Source organism: Sphaerodactylus townsendi, linkage group LG17 (assembly GCF_021028975.2).
Source record: "Sphaerodactylus townsendi isolate TG3544 linkage group LG17, MPM_Stown_v2.3, whole genome shotgun sequence".
Taxonomy (NCBI): Eukaryota; Metazoa; Chordata; class Lepidosauria; order Squamata; family Sphaerodactylidae; genus Sphaerodactylus; species Sphaerodactylus townsendi.
The window spans coordinates 12198249-12212338 of NC_059441.1; the positions used below are offsets into that span (position 1 = coordinate 12198249).

General features: G+C 46.1%; 1 protein-coding gene across 1 annotated transcript in view; it reads right to left on the bottom strand.

Moving 5' to 3' along the window:
* PSTPIP1 (proline-serine-threonine phosphatase interacting protein 1) overlaps positions 1 to 14090 on the bottom strand; it is a 41580-nt gene that overhangs the window by 9734 nt on the left and 17756 nt on the right. Inside the window, exons 4-9 of the mRNA XM_048519627.1 lie at positions 6724 to 6758; positions 4036 to 4142; positions 3561 to 3623; positions 3010 to 3108; positions 1893 to 1938; positions 780 to 859 (exon numbers count right to left, since the gene is read on the bottom strand). Of these exons, the coding sequence (XP_048375584.1) occupies positions 780 to 859; positions 1893 to 1938; positions 3010 to 3108; positions 3561 to 3623; positions 4036 to 4142; positions 6724 to 6758 (430 nt within the window). The remainder of the gene's footprint in view (positions 1 to 779; positions 860 to 1892; positions 1939 to 3009; positions 3109 to 3560; positions 3624 to 4035; positions 4143 to 6723; positions 6759 to 14090) is intronic.

Consider the following 14090-nt stretch of genomic DNA (forward strand, 5'->3'; position numbering starts at 1 on the left):
CGGCAGAGCAGAGAATCAAACCCGGTTCCTCCAGATTAGATACACGAGCTCTTAACCTCCTACGCCACTGAGGAACTGTATTAAAGGGTCGCGGCATTAGGAAGGTTGAGAACCACTGGTCTATGGAATGCAGCCCTGTTGGAAGTTAGTTCAGCACGCTAACTACTGTGCCACGCTGCTACCGAAGTTGTTTTGAGCATGAAAGCATGACAATTTTCAATATCAAGGCACAATAACATCAGAATCCCAAACCACCTAGCTCAGGGGTAGGGAACCTGTGGCTCGAGAGCCGCATGCGGCTCTTCTGCCCTTGCACTGTGGCTCCACAAGCTGAGCCACCAGCCCCATCCTTGCCCGCCCTGCAGGTAGCAAGGCGGGCGCACCAACTGCCCACAGTCGGCTGGGCCGCGCCACAGGCTTCCCCTCTCGCCCACCCCGTTGGAGCGGGGCGGGTGCTTTCTGGCAGCTGGCGAGGCCGAGCCACCAGCTTCATCCTTGCCCGCCCTGCAGGCAACAGGGCAGGCGCATCCATGCGCTTCTCAGAATAAGCGGAGTAAAAGGTTAAAAAAACCCTATATATATAGTGTTATCTTTATTTTAAATGTCAAAAATTATTTGCGGCTCCAAGTGTTTTCTTTTCCCGTGGAAAAGGGGTCCAAATGGCTCTTTGAGTGTTAAAGGTTCCCTACCCCTGACCTAGCTGGAATTTCCCCAGCAAAACCCACTAGCCCAAATGTAAAAAGCCAGCACGAATTGTGGCCCCGATCCAAACCCCTTACGTCACACGTGCTGATATGCTCTTGCTCCCACGAAATCCTGGCCGCATCCAGCGTTTCTATGTTCTGTTTGTACACTCGTTCTGCATCCATAAAGAGATGAAAGGGGGGGAAAGTTCATCAATGGAATAAAAGTCTTATCTTACAGTGAGACAGACCATAAGATGCGCTTGTGTGCCAAAGTATCATAGATTAAAAATCCTAGAAGGGGTTGTTTGGTAGGATTGGCTGGATTTTGTCCCCCGTGGACTCTGAATCTGAGGCCGTGTGGCATAATTGAGGAAATGTCTCACCAGTGACTATGTTTATTTAGACGGTATATATGTACAGATAAAAGATAATACAGTTAATCCCTTCCACAACATGTCTTTCCCCTGTCGCAGTTTTGATATGTTGCAGGTCGGCTTAAGAAAATTAAATGGGATTTAAAAACAGCAAAGGACACAGAAGGGAGGGCCCAAAAATGTACATGGGTTTCTGGATCGCAGGGGTGCCGCACCCCAAACCCCACAACGTGAAGGGATAATGATACACACCAAGGAAAGTGCTGTAGTTTATTGCTACTTGGCTGAATTATGAAGAAGAGGAGGAAGAGGAGTTTGGATTTGCATCCCCCCTTTCTCTCCTGTAAGGAGACTCAAAGGGTCTTACAATCTCCTTGCCCTCCCCCCCGCCTCACAACAAACACCCTGTGAGGTGGGTGGGGCTGAGCGAGCTCCGAAGAGCTGTGACTAGCCCAAGGTCACCCAGCTGGCATGTGTGGGAGTGCACAGGCTAATCTGAATTCCCCAGATAAGCCTCCACAGCTCAGGTGGCAGAGCAGGGAATCAAACCCGGTTCCACAGATTAGAGCGCACCTGCTCTTAACCACTACGCCACTGCTGCTATAGTGGCATCTTATCAGAAGAAGGATATATGCCCCGTGTCATCACCGTATTGCTAGGTTGCTAAAAGCTCTCTCTGGGCGAGTTGTTTTTTTAAATGTCTCCAGCCCTTGTTGTTGTATAAGATTATCTGCACGCGTGAAGAGGGGGTGTTTGAAAGGGAAGATGGACAAAGATCAAATTGTCTGTGAGCTGCGCCGAGCCTCAGTTCCACCGGACCGTAACGGGATACCTGCTTCGTTCGCCGCTTCTTTGCACTGCTTTGCTTTCACCTGGCTCTGAAATACAAAGAGATTAGAGCATGATCCTGCCTCGTGTGGGGGAGTGCGCGCTCATTTGAGTAAGAACAAGCTGTCTTGCCTTAGGTCCACGGTTCCCAACCTTCTTCCGCTTGGATATTCCTTGGCAACCCATTTCCTTAAAATTGTACCCCCATATTAGAAAACTCATTATGTAATTTTTGTGTGTACCCCCAAACACTCCGGCATGTACCCCCGAGAGTACACGTACCCCAGGTTGGTAACCACCGCCTTAGGTCCCCCCTCGAACTAAGGAATTTTTGCCAGATATCTTCTAGGCCATTCCTGTAGATTGCTAACCTTCTTTCACAGTTGGAGGCTCCTCCTTACAAAAACAATCCCTTCCCACAGAAAGCTAGCATGTCAGGGACAAGGTTTCTAGCCTTGTAAGCTAGTTTTCTGCAGGAATGCTTTGTTTGAGAGTGCTCCCCTGCAGCCTGCAACATTACAGCTGGGACTTGACTTTAGCGGCCCAGCAAAAATTCAAGACTAGTTCTGAGGCCCCTTCCACACATGCTTTTAGGTTTCACAATTGTTTGCAAGTGGATTTCGTTATTTCACACAGTAAAATCCGGCTGCAAAGTGCATTGAAAGTGCATTATTCTGCATGTGCAGAAGAAGAAGAAGGAGGAGGAGGAGGAGGAGGAGGAGGAGGAGGAGGAGGAGGAGGAGGAGAAGGAGAAGGAGAAGAAGAAGAAGAAGAAGAGGAGGAGGAGGAGGAGGAGGAGGAGGAGGAGGAGGAGTTGTTTGGATTTATATCCTCCCTTTCTCTCCTGCAGGAGACTCAAAGGGGCTTACAATCTCCTTGCCCTTCCCCCCTCACAACAAACACCCTGTGAGGTAGGTGGGGCTGAGAGAGCTCCGAGAAGCTGTGAGTAGCCCAAGGTCACCCAGCTGGCGTGTGTGGGAGTGCACAGGCTAATCTGAATTCCCCAGATAAGCCTCCACAGCTCAGGCGGCAGAGCTGGGAATCAAACCCGGAAGGGGCCTGAGTGACGCGCATTGCGCTTTTGCGGCCCCGTAAACTTCTGCCAAGAGATTGGGGCTTACCTTTTCTATCTGCTTCTGGTTCCCCATGGTACTGATCCGTTCAAAGGCAAGCTCAGCCTCGTCCGCTTCTTTACACTTCTGCTCATACGTCTTCTTGGACTGAGATCAGCAAGACAAAACACAGGTGACAAGATTGCAGACAGGAGTTTGGAAAAACAGGATCTCAGCAAAAGAGAAGTGCTTGGTCTGTTATCCACCGAGTGCTCAAGTGGAGGCTGTTGGCTGGCAACCTGGAGTTTGGCAGCGCTAGATTTTAACTGAGGCTTCCCCACTGCGACCCTGTTTCCCCGAATATAAGACATCTCCTGAAAATAAGACGTAGTAGAGGTTTTGCTGAAGTGCGAAATATAAGGCATCCCCCGAAAGTAAGACATGGCAAAGTTTTTGTTTGGAAGCACGCCCGACGAACAGAACACAGAAAAATAAGACATCCCTTGAAAATAAGACATAGTGCATCTTTGGGAGCAAAAATTAATATAAGACACTGTCTTATTTTCGGGGAAACGTGGTAGCTGGGCCTTTGGATACCTGCTTTCAAACTCACAACTTACCTCCATCGTTTTCTTGTACAGCGAAATCTTGTTTTTGTGTGTTTTCTCCATGGTGCTTTCGTACTGTAGGGAACACACAAGGTTTTAGACATTACGTTAGTCTTCCGGAGGGGAAACGCAAAGAGCAGCTCCATGAACACATGAAACTGCCTTGTACAAAATCCGTCCCTTGGTCCTTCAAAGTCCTTTGTCTTGCAACTGCTGGGTGTGATCTGTGCCTTTAAGAGGGCGTGATGAGATCTGTGCCTTTGAGAGGGAGTTAATGGGCAGAGTTAAGAGAACCAGGAAAAGCAGAGGAGACTTTGGCAAGCAGCTGCAGGGCAGACAGAGAATGGCTCCTCGTGTGTAAACAAACATGCGGACACCACACTACAGCCCCACTGCTTCTAAGAGCCCCTGCATAACAGGCCTAAACCTCAGCCCATGGTATAGGCCATTCAGCAATGTTGGTGTGATAATTTCTGCCTTGCCTCACCTTTTTCCGTTGCTCCTTCTGTCTCTCTCTGAACTCTTCTAGACTTTTCAGTTCGTCTCTCAGCACAGTAGCCAGCTGGATGTGAGAGTTTCCAACATTTTCCATTTCTAGGGAAGATCAAAGAATCGATTGAAGAAACTTTTTGAGTGGGTGCCAAGCAAGGACATCCCACTGGCGACATTCATTTCTGTCAACAACTAAGATATTGCCATCATAGAATCATAGAGTTGGAAGAGAACCCCAAGGGCCATCCAGTCCAACCCCCTGCCATGCAGGAACACACAATTGAAGCACACCCGACATAGGTTCATCCAGCCTCTGTTTAAAAACCTCCAAAGAAGGAGACTCCACCACACTCCGAGGCAGTGAATTCCATCGTCCAACAGCCCTGACGGTCAGGAAGTTCTTCCTAATGTTAAGGTGGAATCTCTTTTCCTGCACCTTGAACCCATGACTCCGTGTCCTAGTCTCTGAGGCAGCAGAAAACAAGCTTGCTCCCTTCAGATATTTAAACATAGCTATCATGTCCCCCCTTAACCTTCGCTTCTCCAGACTAAACATTCCCAGTAAGAGGTAATTGTTGCGCAGCATCTATTTGACTGAGAAGAAAAGCATTTTAACAAATAATAAAAGGGCTCCTTTTTTTAATGAATTGATTTGACACAGCAATAGCAGTATCCTTCCCCCAGTACCAGGTATGATAATTTCCCCACCACTGGTGGGTGGCAGGCACGCCCTGATTTCTCAACTGATTTTTAAAAATGGTCTTTCCTGTTGTTATATTGATAGGGCCATCCTCAACACAAAAGTGATGAAATTATCTAACAACCATGTGTGTAAGGACAAGAACCTCCATTTGCAATAAAATTAACGTTAGCTCTTGTGGATTTTCCGGGATGTGAGGCTTTTGGGGTTGGTAGTTTTTGTCCCTAACCCACAACAGCTGGTGGATTCTAATTGTGAACACCTTTAACAATACAAAATTAAAGTTCTTGCTATGTTTTTATTTCCTGCCTATCTCTCGACTCGCTTTTCCCACTATCTAGTTCAGAATCCTACAACTTGTTAAAACAAAAATTGTTGGAAAGCGAATGGATTAATTTATTTAGGGCTGCTATGAAAACTTGTTCACCCTTACATCTTTCAATACCCCTATATCAAAACAGGATGGCTCCCTATTTGTATTTTTTGACTAATCCAATGCAGAGAAGAGCCCTCACACTTGCTCGCTTCAATGTTTTCCCCTCCGCTTTATTGCGTGGTAGATTTAACAACTTGGAAATGAGCGAAAGGGTATGCTCTTGTGGTGAACAACAAATTGAAACATTGGCACATCAACTGCTTTGCTGCCCTACATTTGCTAATATGTATGTTTGTATGTTTTAAACTGTTGTTCACCGCCCAGAGCCCTTCGGGGGTAGGGCGGTATAAAAAACTCTAAATAAATAAATAAATAAATAAATATCAGATCAAAATATTCCAATATTCTTTCTAGGATACCTAGTGAAATGGGAGAATCAGGTAGACTTCCTTTCCTTCTGGACAATTCTGACAATGAAACTTGTGAATTGGTTGCACAATTTTTACTGGAGGTGATGCACAATCAATAATTTATATTTTATCTTAAACCTTTGTATTTGTATACCTTTTATCTCAGGTTTTTTATTGTGTTATGATTATTGTTATGCCAAATAAAGGCTTATTATTATTATTTCCTGCCTTCGTTTATATGCCTCCTCGCTTCCTCGCTTCCTGTCCTCCATTTCTACATTACTATAACCCTGTAAGCTAGACTAAGGCCCCTTCCACACATGCAGAATAACGCATTTTCAATCCACGTTTGGGACTCTTTAGTTTGGAGAGGAGACATCTGAGGGGGGATATGATTGAAGTCTATAAAATTATGCATGGGGTAGAAAATGTTGACAGAGAGAAATTTTTCTCTCTTTCTCACAATACTAGAACCAGGGGGCATCCATTGAAAATGCTGGGGGGAAGAATTAGGACTAATCAAAGGAAACACTTCTTCACGCAACATGTGATTGGTGTTTGGAATATGCTGCCACAGGAGAGGGTGATGGCCGCTAACCCGGATAGCTTTAAAAGGGGCTTGGACAGATTTATGGAGGAGAAGTCGATCTATGGCTCCAAATCTTGATCCTCTTTGATCTCAGATTGCAAATGCTTTAACAGACCAGGTGATCGGGAGCCACAGCCGCAGAAGGCCATTGCTTTCACGTCCTGCATGTGAGCTCTCAAAGGCACCTGGTGGGCCACTGCGAGTAGCAGAGAGCTGGACTAGATGGACTCTGGTCTGATCCAGCAGGCTAGTTCTTATGTTCTTATGTTCACTTTCACAATCGTTTGTGAGTGGATTTTGCTATTCCGCACAGTAAAATCCAGCTGCCAAGTGCATTGAAAGTGGATTGAAAGTGCATTATTCTGCATGAACACGGGGCTTTCAGATCTTAGTTTGATCCTCTACCCCACCCAGGCAGCCTTCAGGCCAGTTAGCTTTTTGCTCAAAGCCAAGCATTCATTCATTCATTCATTCATTCATTCATTCATTCATTCATTCATTCATTCATTCATTCATTCATTCATTCATTCAACTTAATAAACCGCTCTCCCCCGAAGGGCTGAGAGTACACACAAAGCACATGGCACGAGGTTCACTAAAATACTTACGATGCTTCAGGACGTCAAAGGAAGCTTTCAAAGTGCTGAAAAGGAAACAGCGTCAATTATTAATTTTGGAATCATAGAATTAAGAGACCAAAAGGGGTTATCAAGACCTGCCATGCAGGAAGCCACAATCAAAGCACTCCTGACAGGTGGCCATCCAGGTGTGTTTACAAACCTCCAAAGAAGGAGGCTCCACCACCCTCCGAGGCAGCATATTCCATTGCCAAATAGCCCTGACAGGAAGTTCTTCCTCTTTCCTGCTCTTTGAATCCATTACTCCTGGTCCTACCTAGTCTCTGGAGCGGCAGAAAACAAGCTTGCTCCCTCTTCAACAGGACATCCCTTCACACATTTCAACATGGCTATTATTAAGATCTGGAACATAGCCAGCTTCCTAGTATCACAGGTCTCTTATCTATACTGTCAAAAGGAAAGACTGAGTTGACCAATTTCCTAACCGCAGGACTAATTAGAATTTCTAGATGTATTCAGATCTGTCTTCCAGCTTCCATGTACGCAGGGATGGGAAAAGAGGCTTTACAATCGGGGTATACGAACCACACAATATATATTTATGAAGAGACCTGGAGAACCTGAAAGTTTGCACATCGTGTCCTATCATTTAGGTCGGCCTGGTGTAAAAAGTGCTCCTGTTTGAGTCTGCTTTCCAATAACATGGCCAGCTGCATTTCACTGCTATTACTAGAAACAATCAAAACGCTTAATAAAGAAACAAACAGAAGGTTTCTCTGTCTGAGACAGATGCGCTCTGTTTATCGCCCCGGTCCCGTTTGATTTGACGGTATTGCCAAACGGCCTTTCTCTTCTACGCAGGGAGTTCCCATGCTTTCAGCAACTTTCTGATCGAATCAGTGTGCTGGAATATTGCAAAAGCGAGCACTGTGCCTTGTGAAGGTTTCAAGCCAGAGGTGGGATCCAGCAGGTTCTCGCAGGTTCCCGAGAGTAGGTTACTAATTATTTGCGTGTGCCGAGAGGGGGTTACTAATGGGTGATTTTGCCACGTGATTTTTGCCTTAGTTACACCCCTCCTCTTCAGCAGTAGCGCGCAGAACTTAAAGCAGTCTAGCAGGAGGTGCACCGGCGTGCGTGGCAGCCTGCGCCTGCGAACATTCGTTTCCCGCCCAAGGACTGGCGCAGCGGCTGCGTCCTTGCCACAGCCCCGCCCAGGAATGACCAGCCCCCGGAATGCCCGGCCACGCCCCCATCGTGCCCCGCCCAGCCCCATTGGCGCTACGCCACTGTTTGAATCCCACCACCATGGGAACCTGTTACTAAAATTTTTGGATCCCACCACTGTTTCAAGCCATCTTTTTACAAACTGGTTTGAATGCTTCTGTTTTTATACTGTCTTTAGTTTATTGTATTGTTTTATTATGTGCATACATGTAAGCCGCCTCGAGGTCCCTTTGGGAGACTGGCCGGATGGAAACGTAATATATTTGTATAAATAATTGTTAGAACAACTCCTCTCCCCCCAAAATTATCCATTATGATGTTTCTCTATCGCCCTCTTCTGGCACTGATTCAACCTTGCCGGGGCTTTTCAACCGGACACGTTTGTACATTTCATTGGGATTCGAGCAAATTTCAGTGCACGGTACAAAAATGCATAGTGGTCTGTTTCCAAGGATGTAGCAAACGGAGAGGCAGGAAATGTTTTGCAAACATTCTTGCACTCCAAAAAATGCATGCATCCCATGTTGGCAATTGGGGAGAAATGCCCCAAAAAAGTGAAATTTTTTTGAATGTTGAAGAGGGATTACTCCATGGTCTTTACCGAGAGGGTATTCATTCTCCGGCTGTCTTGCACTGAAAGGCACCCTGAGGAATATCCTTTCCAGATGCGTGGGATGGCGATTGCAAGCAGGTAAACAGCACAGGAGAGTGAAGGCAGCGTGGCGTAGCCTGATCTTGCCAGATCTCAGAAGCTAAGCAGGTCAGTACTTCTGCTGTATTGGTGGCCTTCATTCCAAGTCCATGGCGCAAAGTCACCAGGTGAGCCGGTGTGGTGTCGTGGTTAAGAGCAGGTGCACTCTAATCTGGAGAACTGGGTTGGATTCCCTGCTCTGCCACTTGAGCTGTGGAGGTTTATCTGGGGAATTCAGACTAGCCTGTGCACTCCCAACACACGCCAGCAGGGTGACCTTGGGCTAGTCACTGTTCTTCGGAGCTCTCTCAGCCCCACCCACCTCACAGGGTGTTTGTTGTGAGGGGGGAAGGGAAAGGAGATTGAAAGCCCCTTTGAGTCTCCTTACAGGAGTGAAAGGGGGGATATAAATCCAAACTTTTCTTCTTCTTCATGGTACCTTGGCCAAGTGGGGATTCAAACCTGGGTCTCCCAGATCCCAATAGTGCAAGTCCTCTCTAGGAATTGCTGCAAACTATGGTTTACCATAGTGTTTCCAGCGATTCCTAGAGAAGCTTGAGATCACGTCCAGGTTTTCTCAGACGTGATCAGGGAAGGCTCAGACCTGCTACAGGAATCCAATTTATGCTGTCGTCGTCCCAAATGAAAGCCCATCACCCCAGTCAGAAGCCGTTGCTTTGCGCTGCCCAGTTTTGAGTCCTGGAGGCACCTTTTCGTTTGCAGAGCTCCTTCACGCCAGCTGCGCAGGAAGGCATTTGCAAGATGCATGTTCACAGGAAAACCACATTTTGGGTTTCCCGGCCAGCTATAGTGGAAAAAACACGCACGCATGCCCCCCAACATTTTCACCTAATTTGTAATCAGAAACAGTTTATGGAAGGGGAACTACTTTATCTCTTTCCAAACATTGTTTTGCTCCCTTGTTCGGTTTGGCCCTTTTTAGAAAGGGGGGGGGATTCCAAAGATGAGTGACAACTAGAATGGGAAGAAATTAACCCAGAATCAATGTTAGAAGGGAGGAGGAGGAGGAGGAGGAGGAGGAGGAGGAGTTTGGACTTATATCCCCCCTTTCTCTCTTTCAGGAGACTCAAAGGGGCTTACAAACTCCTTGCCCTTCCCCCCTCACAACAAACACCCTGTGAGGTAGGTGGGGCTGAGAGAGCTCCGAGAAGCTGTGACTAGCCCAAGGTCACCCAGCTGGCGTGTGTGGGAGTGTACAGGCTAGTCTGAATTCCCCAGATAAGCCTCCACAGCTCATGTGGCAGAGCGGGGAATCAAACCCGGTTCCTCCAGATTAGATACACGAGCTCTTAACCTCCCACGCCACTGCTGCTCCTATGTTCCTGTGAACATGTTAGCATTTCATATGGGAAACTGAACTCAAAAGACTGGGTTGGGGGAGGGTGTCCCTGTAATTTTACTGCACAGATGAAGATCCGACTTGCATGATAATTATTTCAAAATCTAAACTGACAATAACAGGGGAAATGAAACAAAAAATCTCTAAGGAAACAGCCTGGGGTTTAAGAGACACAGAGGGAGCACAGTGAACAAACCAAGGTTGCTTTGCGCATGCTAATTTTCCTGCGTGGATCTCATGTCTGTACAGGGAAAAGCTCGTGGGACAGAAAACGGTTCAAGATTTCCTACATCCTCGTCTCTTTCCTAGGCAAAGGGCCTGAGGATTGGGGCTGATTAATTTTCCTCTGCAGGAGTCTAAGGCCTTTTCCACACATGCAGAATAATGCACTTTCAATCCACTTTGCAGCTGTGCGGAAGAGCAAAATCCACTTGCAAGCAATTGTGGAAGTGGATTGAAAGTGCATTATTCTGCACGTGCGGAGGGGCCTGAAACCAACTCAAGGTGACTATTCCCAGGTTGTTGTTTTTTTAAAGCAAAGCGGGGAGGAAAAGATGTTCATGGACTACAATTCCCATCAGCCCCTGCCAGCATGGCCAATTGGCTGATGGGATTTGTAGTCCATGAACATCTGGAGAGCCGCAGGTTGCAGACCCCTAAAGCCAAAGGTTTCCCCACCCGCCCATTTACTATTCTTCTTGATAAAGCAAACCCTGAGGCTGTGTTTGGAAAAAGAAATCAATTAAATAAGCATAAAAGGAACTGTAATGTAGCTGAGTCCTCACTGCCAGCCAAAGAAGGTATAGCTACTAAGGTTGCCAGGAGTTGAGAAATTCCTGGATATTTTGGGGGGTGGAGCTTTTGGAGGGTGGGGATGGAGATAAGGTGGAATTAAGGAAGATCTCGAGGCCCCTGGTGGATTTTGTCCATTCCAGTAGCCACTAAAAAACCCCAGTTATCACTGCCATTATTTTACTTCTGTCGGGCAACACACGAAAGAATCTGAGAGTGTTCTCAGTTCTTGCGAGCTCAGGAGCTACTTTGCAGCACTGAGTTTTCAAATATATTCTTCGTTTTAATAACCATAAGCCGTCGCTCTCCCTGTCCGTGGATTGAAAACCGGCTGACATCAGACAAACAAATACTGTCTCGTATCAATGAAAGGAAACATGCCCCAGCTTCTGTACAATAATACCTCACTTTCCTCACCTACACATTTTAGCCTTGTTTGGGTATAAAATAGCCCACTGTACAGTTCGTCAGCTTCTTTCCCCTACGTAATCTGTCAAATAAATGTTCATCCCATTCTCCCTCCCAGACTGGTCTGAGGTCACACATCAACCTCCAGGGTTGAATGGAGACTTGCTATAGGCTAGTACTCTAACCACTATACCTCTCTCGTTCTCCGTTTAGACCTCTCCTCACCACGTTTTGCACAAGGCGGTGAAGTCTAATTCCAGATACGTGCGTCGAAATATTGTTCCGTTCCAGATATAGGCAAGTGAAAATTATTTTTGCTCCCTCCAACCTTTGGTGTAGACCAGCGGTTCTAAACCTGTGGGTCGCGGGCCCTTTGGGGGTCAAACGACCCTTTCACAGGGGTTGCCTAAGACCATCGGAAAACAGTAGCAAAATTACAGCTATGAAGCAGCAACGAAAATAATTTGATGGTTGGGGGTCACCACAACATGAGGAACTGTGTTAAAGGGTCGCTGCGTTAGGACGGTTGAGAACCATGGGTGTAGATGCTCTCTTGCGTTCTGATTTTATCCTTGGCTTTACCAAACCACTGTCGCTTCGTGTTCCACAATAGCTTTATTTATTAATCGGGCCGATATAATTACACCACTGTTTCTAGCCCAAACACCACTGTTTCTAGCCCAAACAGTACCCCTAGGCAGCTTCCATTTTAAAAAGTCAAAATAAACCTAATCACAAAATCATTTTCTAAAACAAACCAGGAAAAAGACGTCTAAAATGTCTAATTGTTTTAGAAGCAGCAGTGTTTTAGGAGCAGCAGTGGCGTAGGAGGTTAAGAGCTCGTGTATCTAATCTGGAGGAACCGGGTTTGATTCCCAGCTCTGCCGCCTGACCTGTGGAGGCTTATCTGGGGAATTCAGATTAGCCTGGGCACTCCCACACACGCCAGCTGGGTGACCTTGGGCTAGTCACAGCTTCTCGGAGCTCTCTCAGCCCCACCTACCTCACAGGGTGTTTGTTGTGAGGGGGGGAAAGGCAAGGAGAGGGGGGGAAAGGCAAGGAGATTGTAAGCCCCTTTGAGTCTCCTGCAGGAGAGAAAGGGGGGATATAAATCCAAACTCTTCGTCTTCTTCTAGAAGAGCTAGATTAGAGTAGATAAATAAAGTAAAACTAAAAGGATGATACGTTAAAACAGTCAATACATATAAAAAGGAGAAAAACCTACTGGTAAAAGGAAACTGGGAACACAAAAAGATGTGAGGACGTATGAGAAATAGGATGAAAGCATAAAAGTTAAAGGGAAGAAAAGTTAAAAAATCTATAAAAGAACTATAAAAGGGGGGCTAGACATTGGCAACCAACAAGATTTTTTGCAGTGTAAGGTTCTGAAAATTGTGTTGATCTTTCCATTCTTAACTGAGCTATTTAGCAGTTTCAGAATGAGCAAAAGAAAGCTTGACTTGGCTTACGAAGACCATCGGACTCTAGTCCAGCGGTTCACAGCCTGTGGGTTGCGACCAGTGGTGGGATCCAAAATTTTAATCACAGGTTCCGATGGTGGTGGGCAGTGGTGGGATCCAAAAATTTTAGTAACAGGTTCCCATGGTGGTGGGATTCAAACAGTGGCGTAGCACCAATGGGACTGGGCGGGGCACGACGGGGGCGTGGCCGGGCATTCCGGGGTGGAGCATTAATAATTTCTCTGTTACTGTAAAAAACTCTTACTGTAAAAAAAGTTCCTAATTTCCAGCTGGTATCTTTCTGTCCATAATTTAAACTCATTATAGCAAGTCCTATTGTCTACTGCCAACAGAAACGACTTCTCCTCTGATTGACTGCCTGTCAAATACTTAATACTTTCAAATACTTAATTCTGTTTCTAGAAATCAAAAGAAGGATACTTTCCTTAAACAAGGAACTTTACCATATTTCTAAAACATGTTTTTAAAACAGCCCAACAGGGAGAATTATCCCGTTTTCTACCTTCGCTAACCAGCCACATAGGAAACAACAGGACTTTATGAGTTTTGGACCTAATGGAATTTCTAACGGAAAAGCAGACCAATTAGTAACCCCCTCTCGGCGCACACAAATTAGTAACCCACTCTCGGGAACTGGTGAGAACCTGCTGGATCCCACCTCTGGTTGTGACCCCTTTGGGGGTCGAACGACCCTTTCACAGGGGTCGCCTAAGGCCATAGGAAAACGCATATTTCCAATGGTCTTAGGAACCGAGACACAAATAATTTTATGGTTGGGGGTCACCACAACATGAGGAACTGTATTAAAGGGTCGCGGCGTTAGGAAGGTTGAGAACCACTGCTCTAGTCGAAATGTTCTACTGCAGACTGACTCAGCTATCCCCTGAAACTAATTATTTTAATAAACACATTACTATAGAGGTTCTAATTCTGTTTTAGTTTCCTAAAAATATATATTGATTTGTAAGTCCCCTTGCACAGCGACCAGTGGAAAGCCAAAATACAATAAAATACAAGTAACTAAAAGTCCCCCTTTCTGCGTATCTTAGGTCCCTTCCGCACATGCAGAATAATGCGCTTTAAATCCTATGCGGAATAGCAAAATCCACTTGCAAACAATTGTGAAAGTGGACTGAAGGGCCAACTTATCCACACCTTCTTGACAAAATTCTGCATGGTGCCGGCAGGGGATGATGGGAACTGTAGTCCATAACATCTGGAGGGCCGTGAGTTTGACACCTGTGCTCCAAGGGGACTGAACCGGGATGTGTGGCACACCTTGTAGGTCAGCTGACAGTGTCACATGATACACCTGCCAGTCACATGACTACCTCACTGATGCACATAACGTTTTTCCTGCCATACGGTGATCCGAAGATAACCATGGTCCAAAGCTTTCATGTGCACAAAAAATACATACATGTGCGTTCTTTCCAGGGGA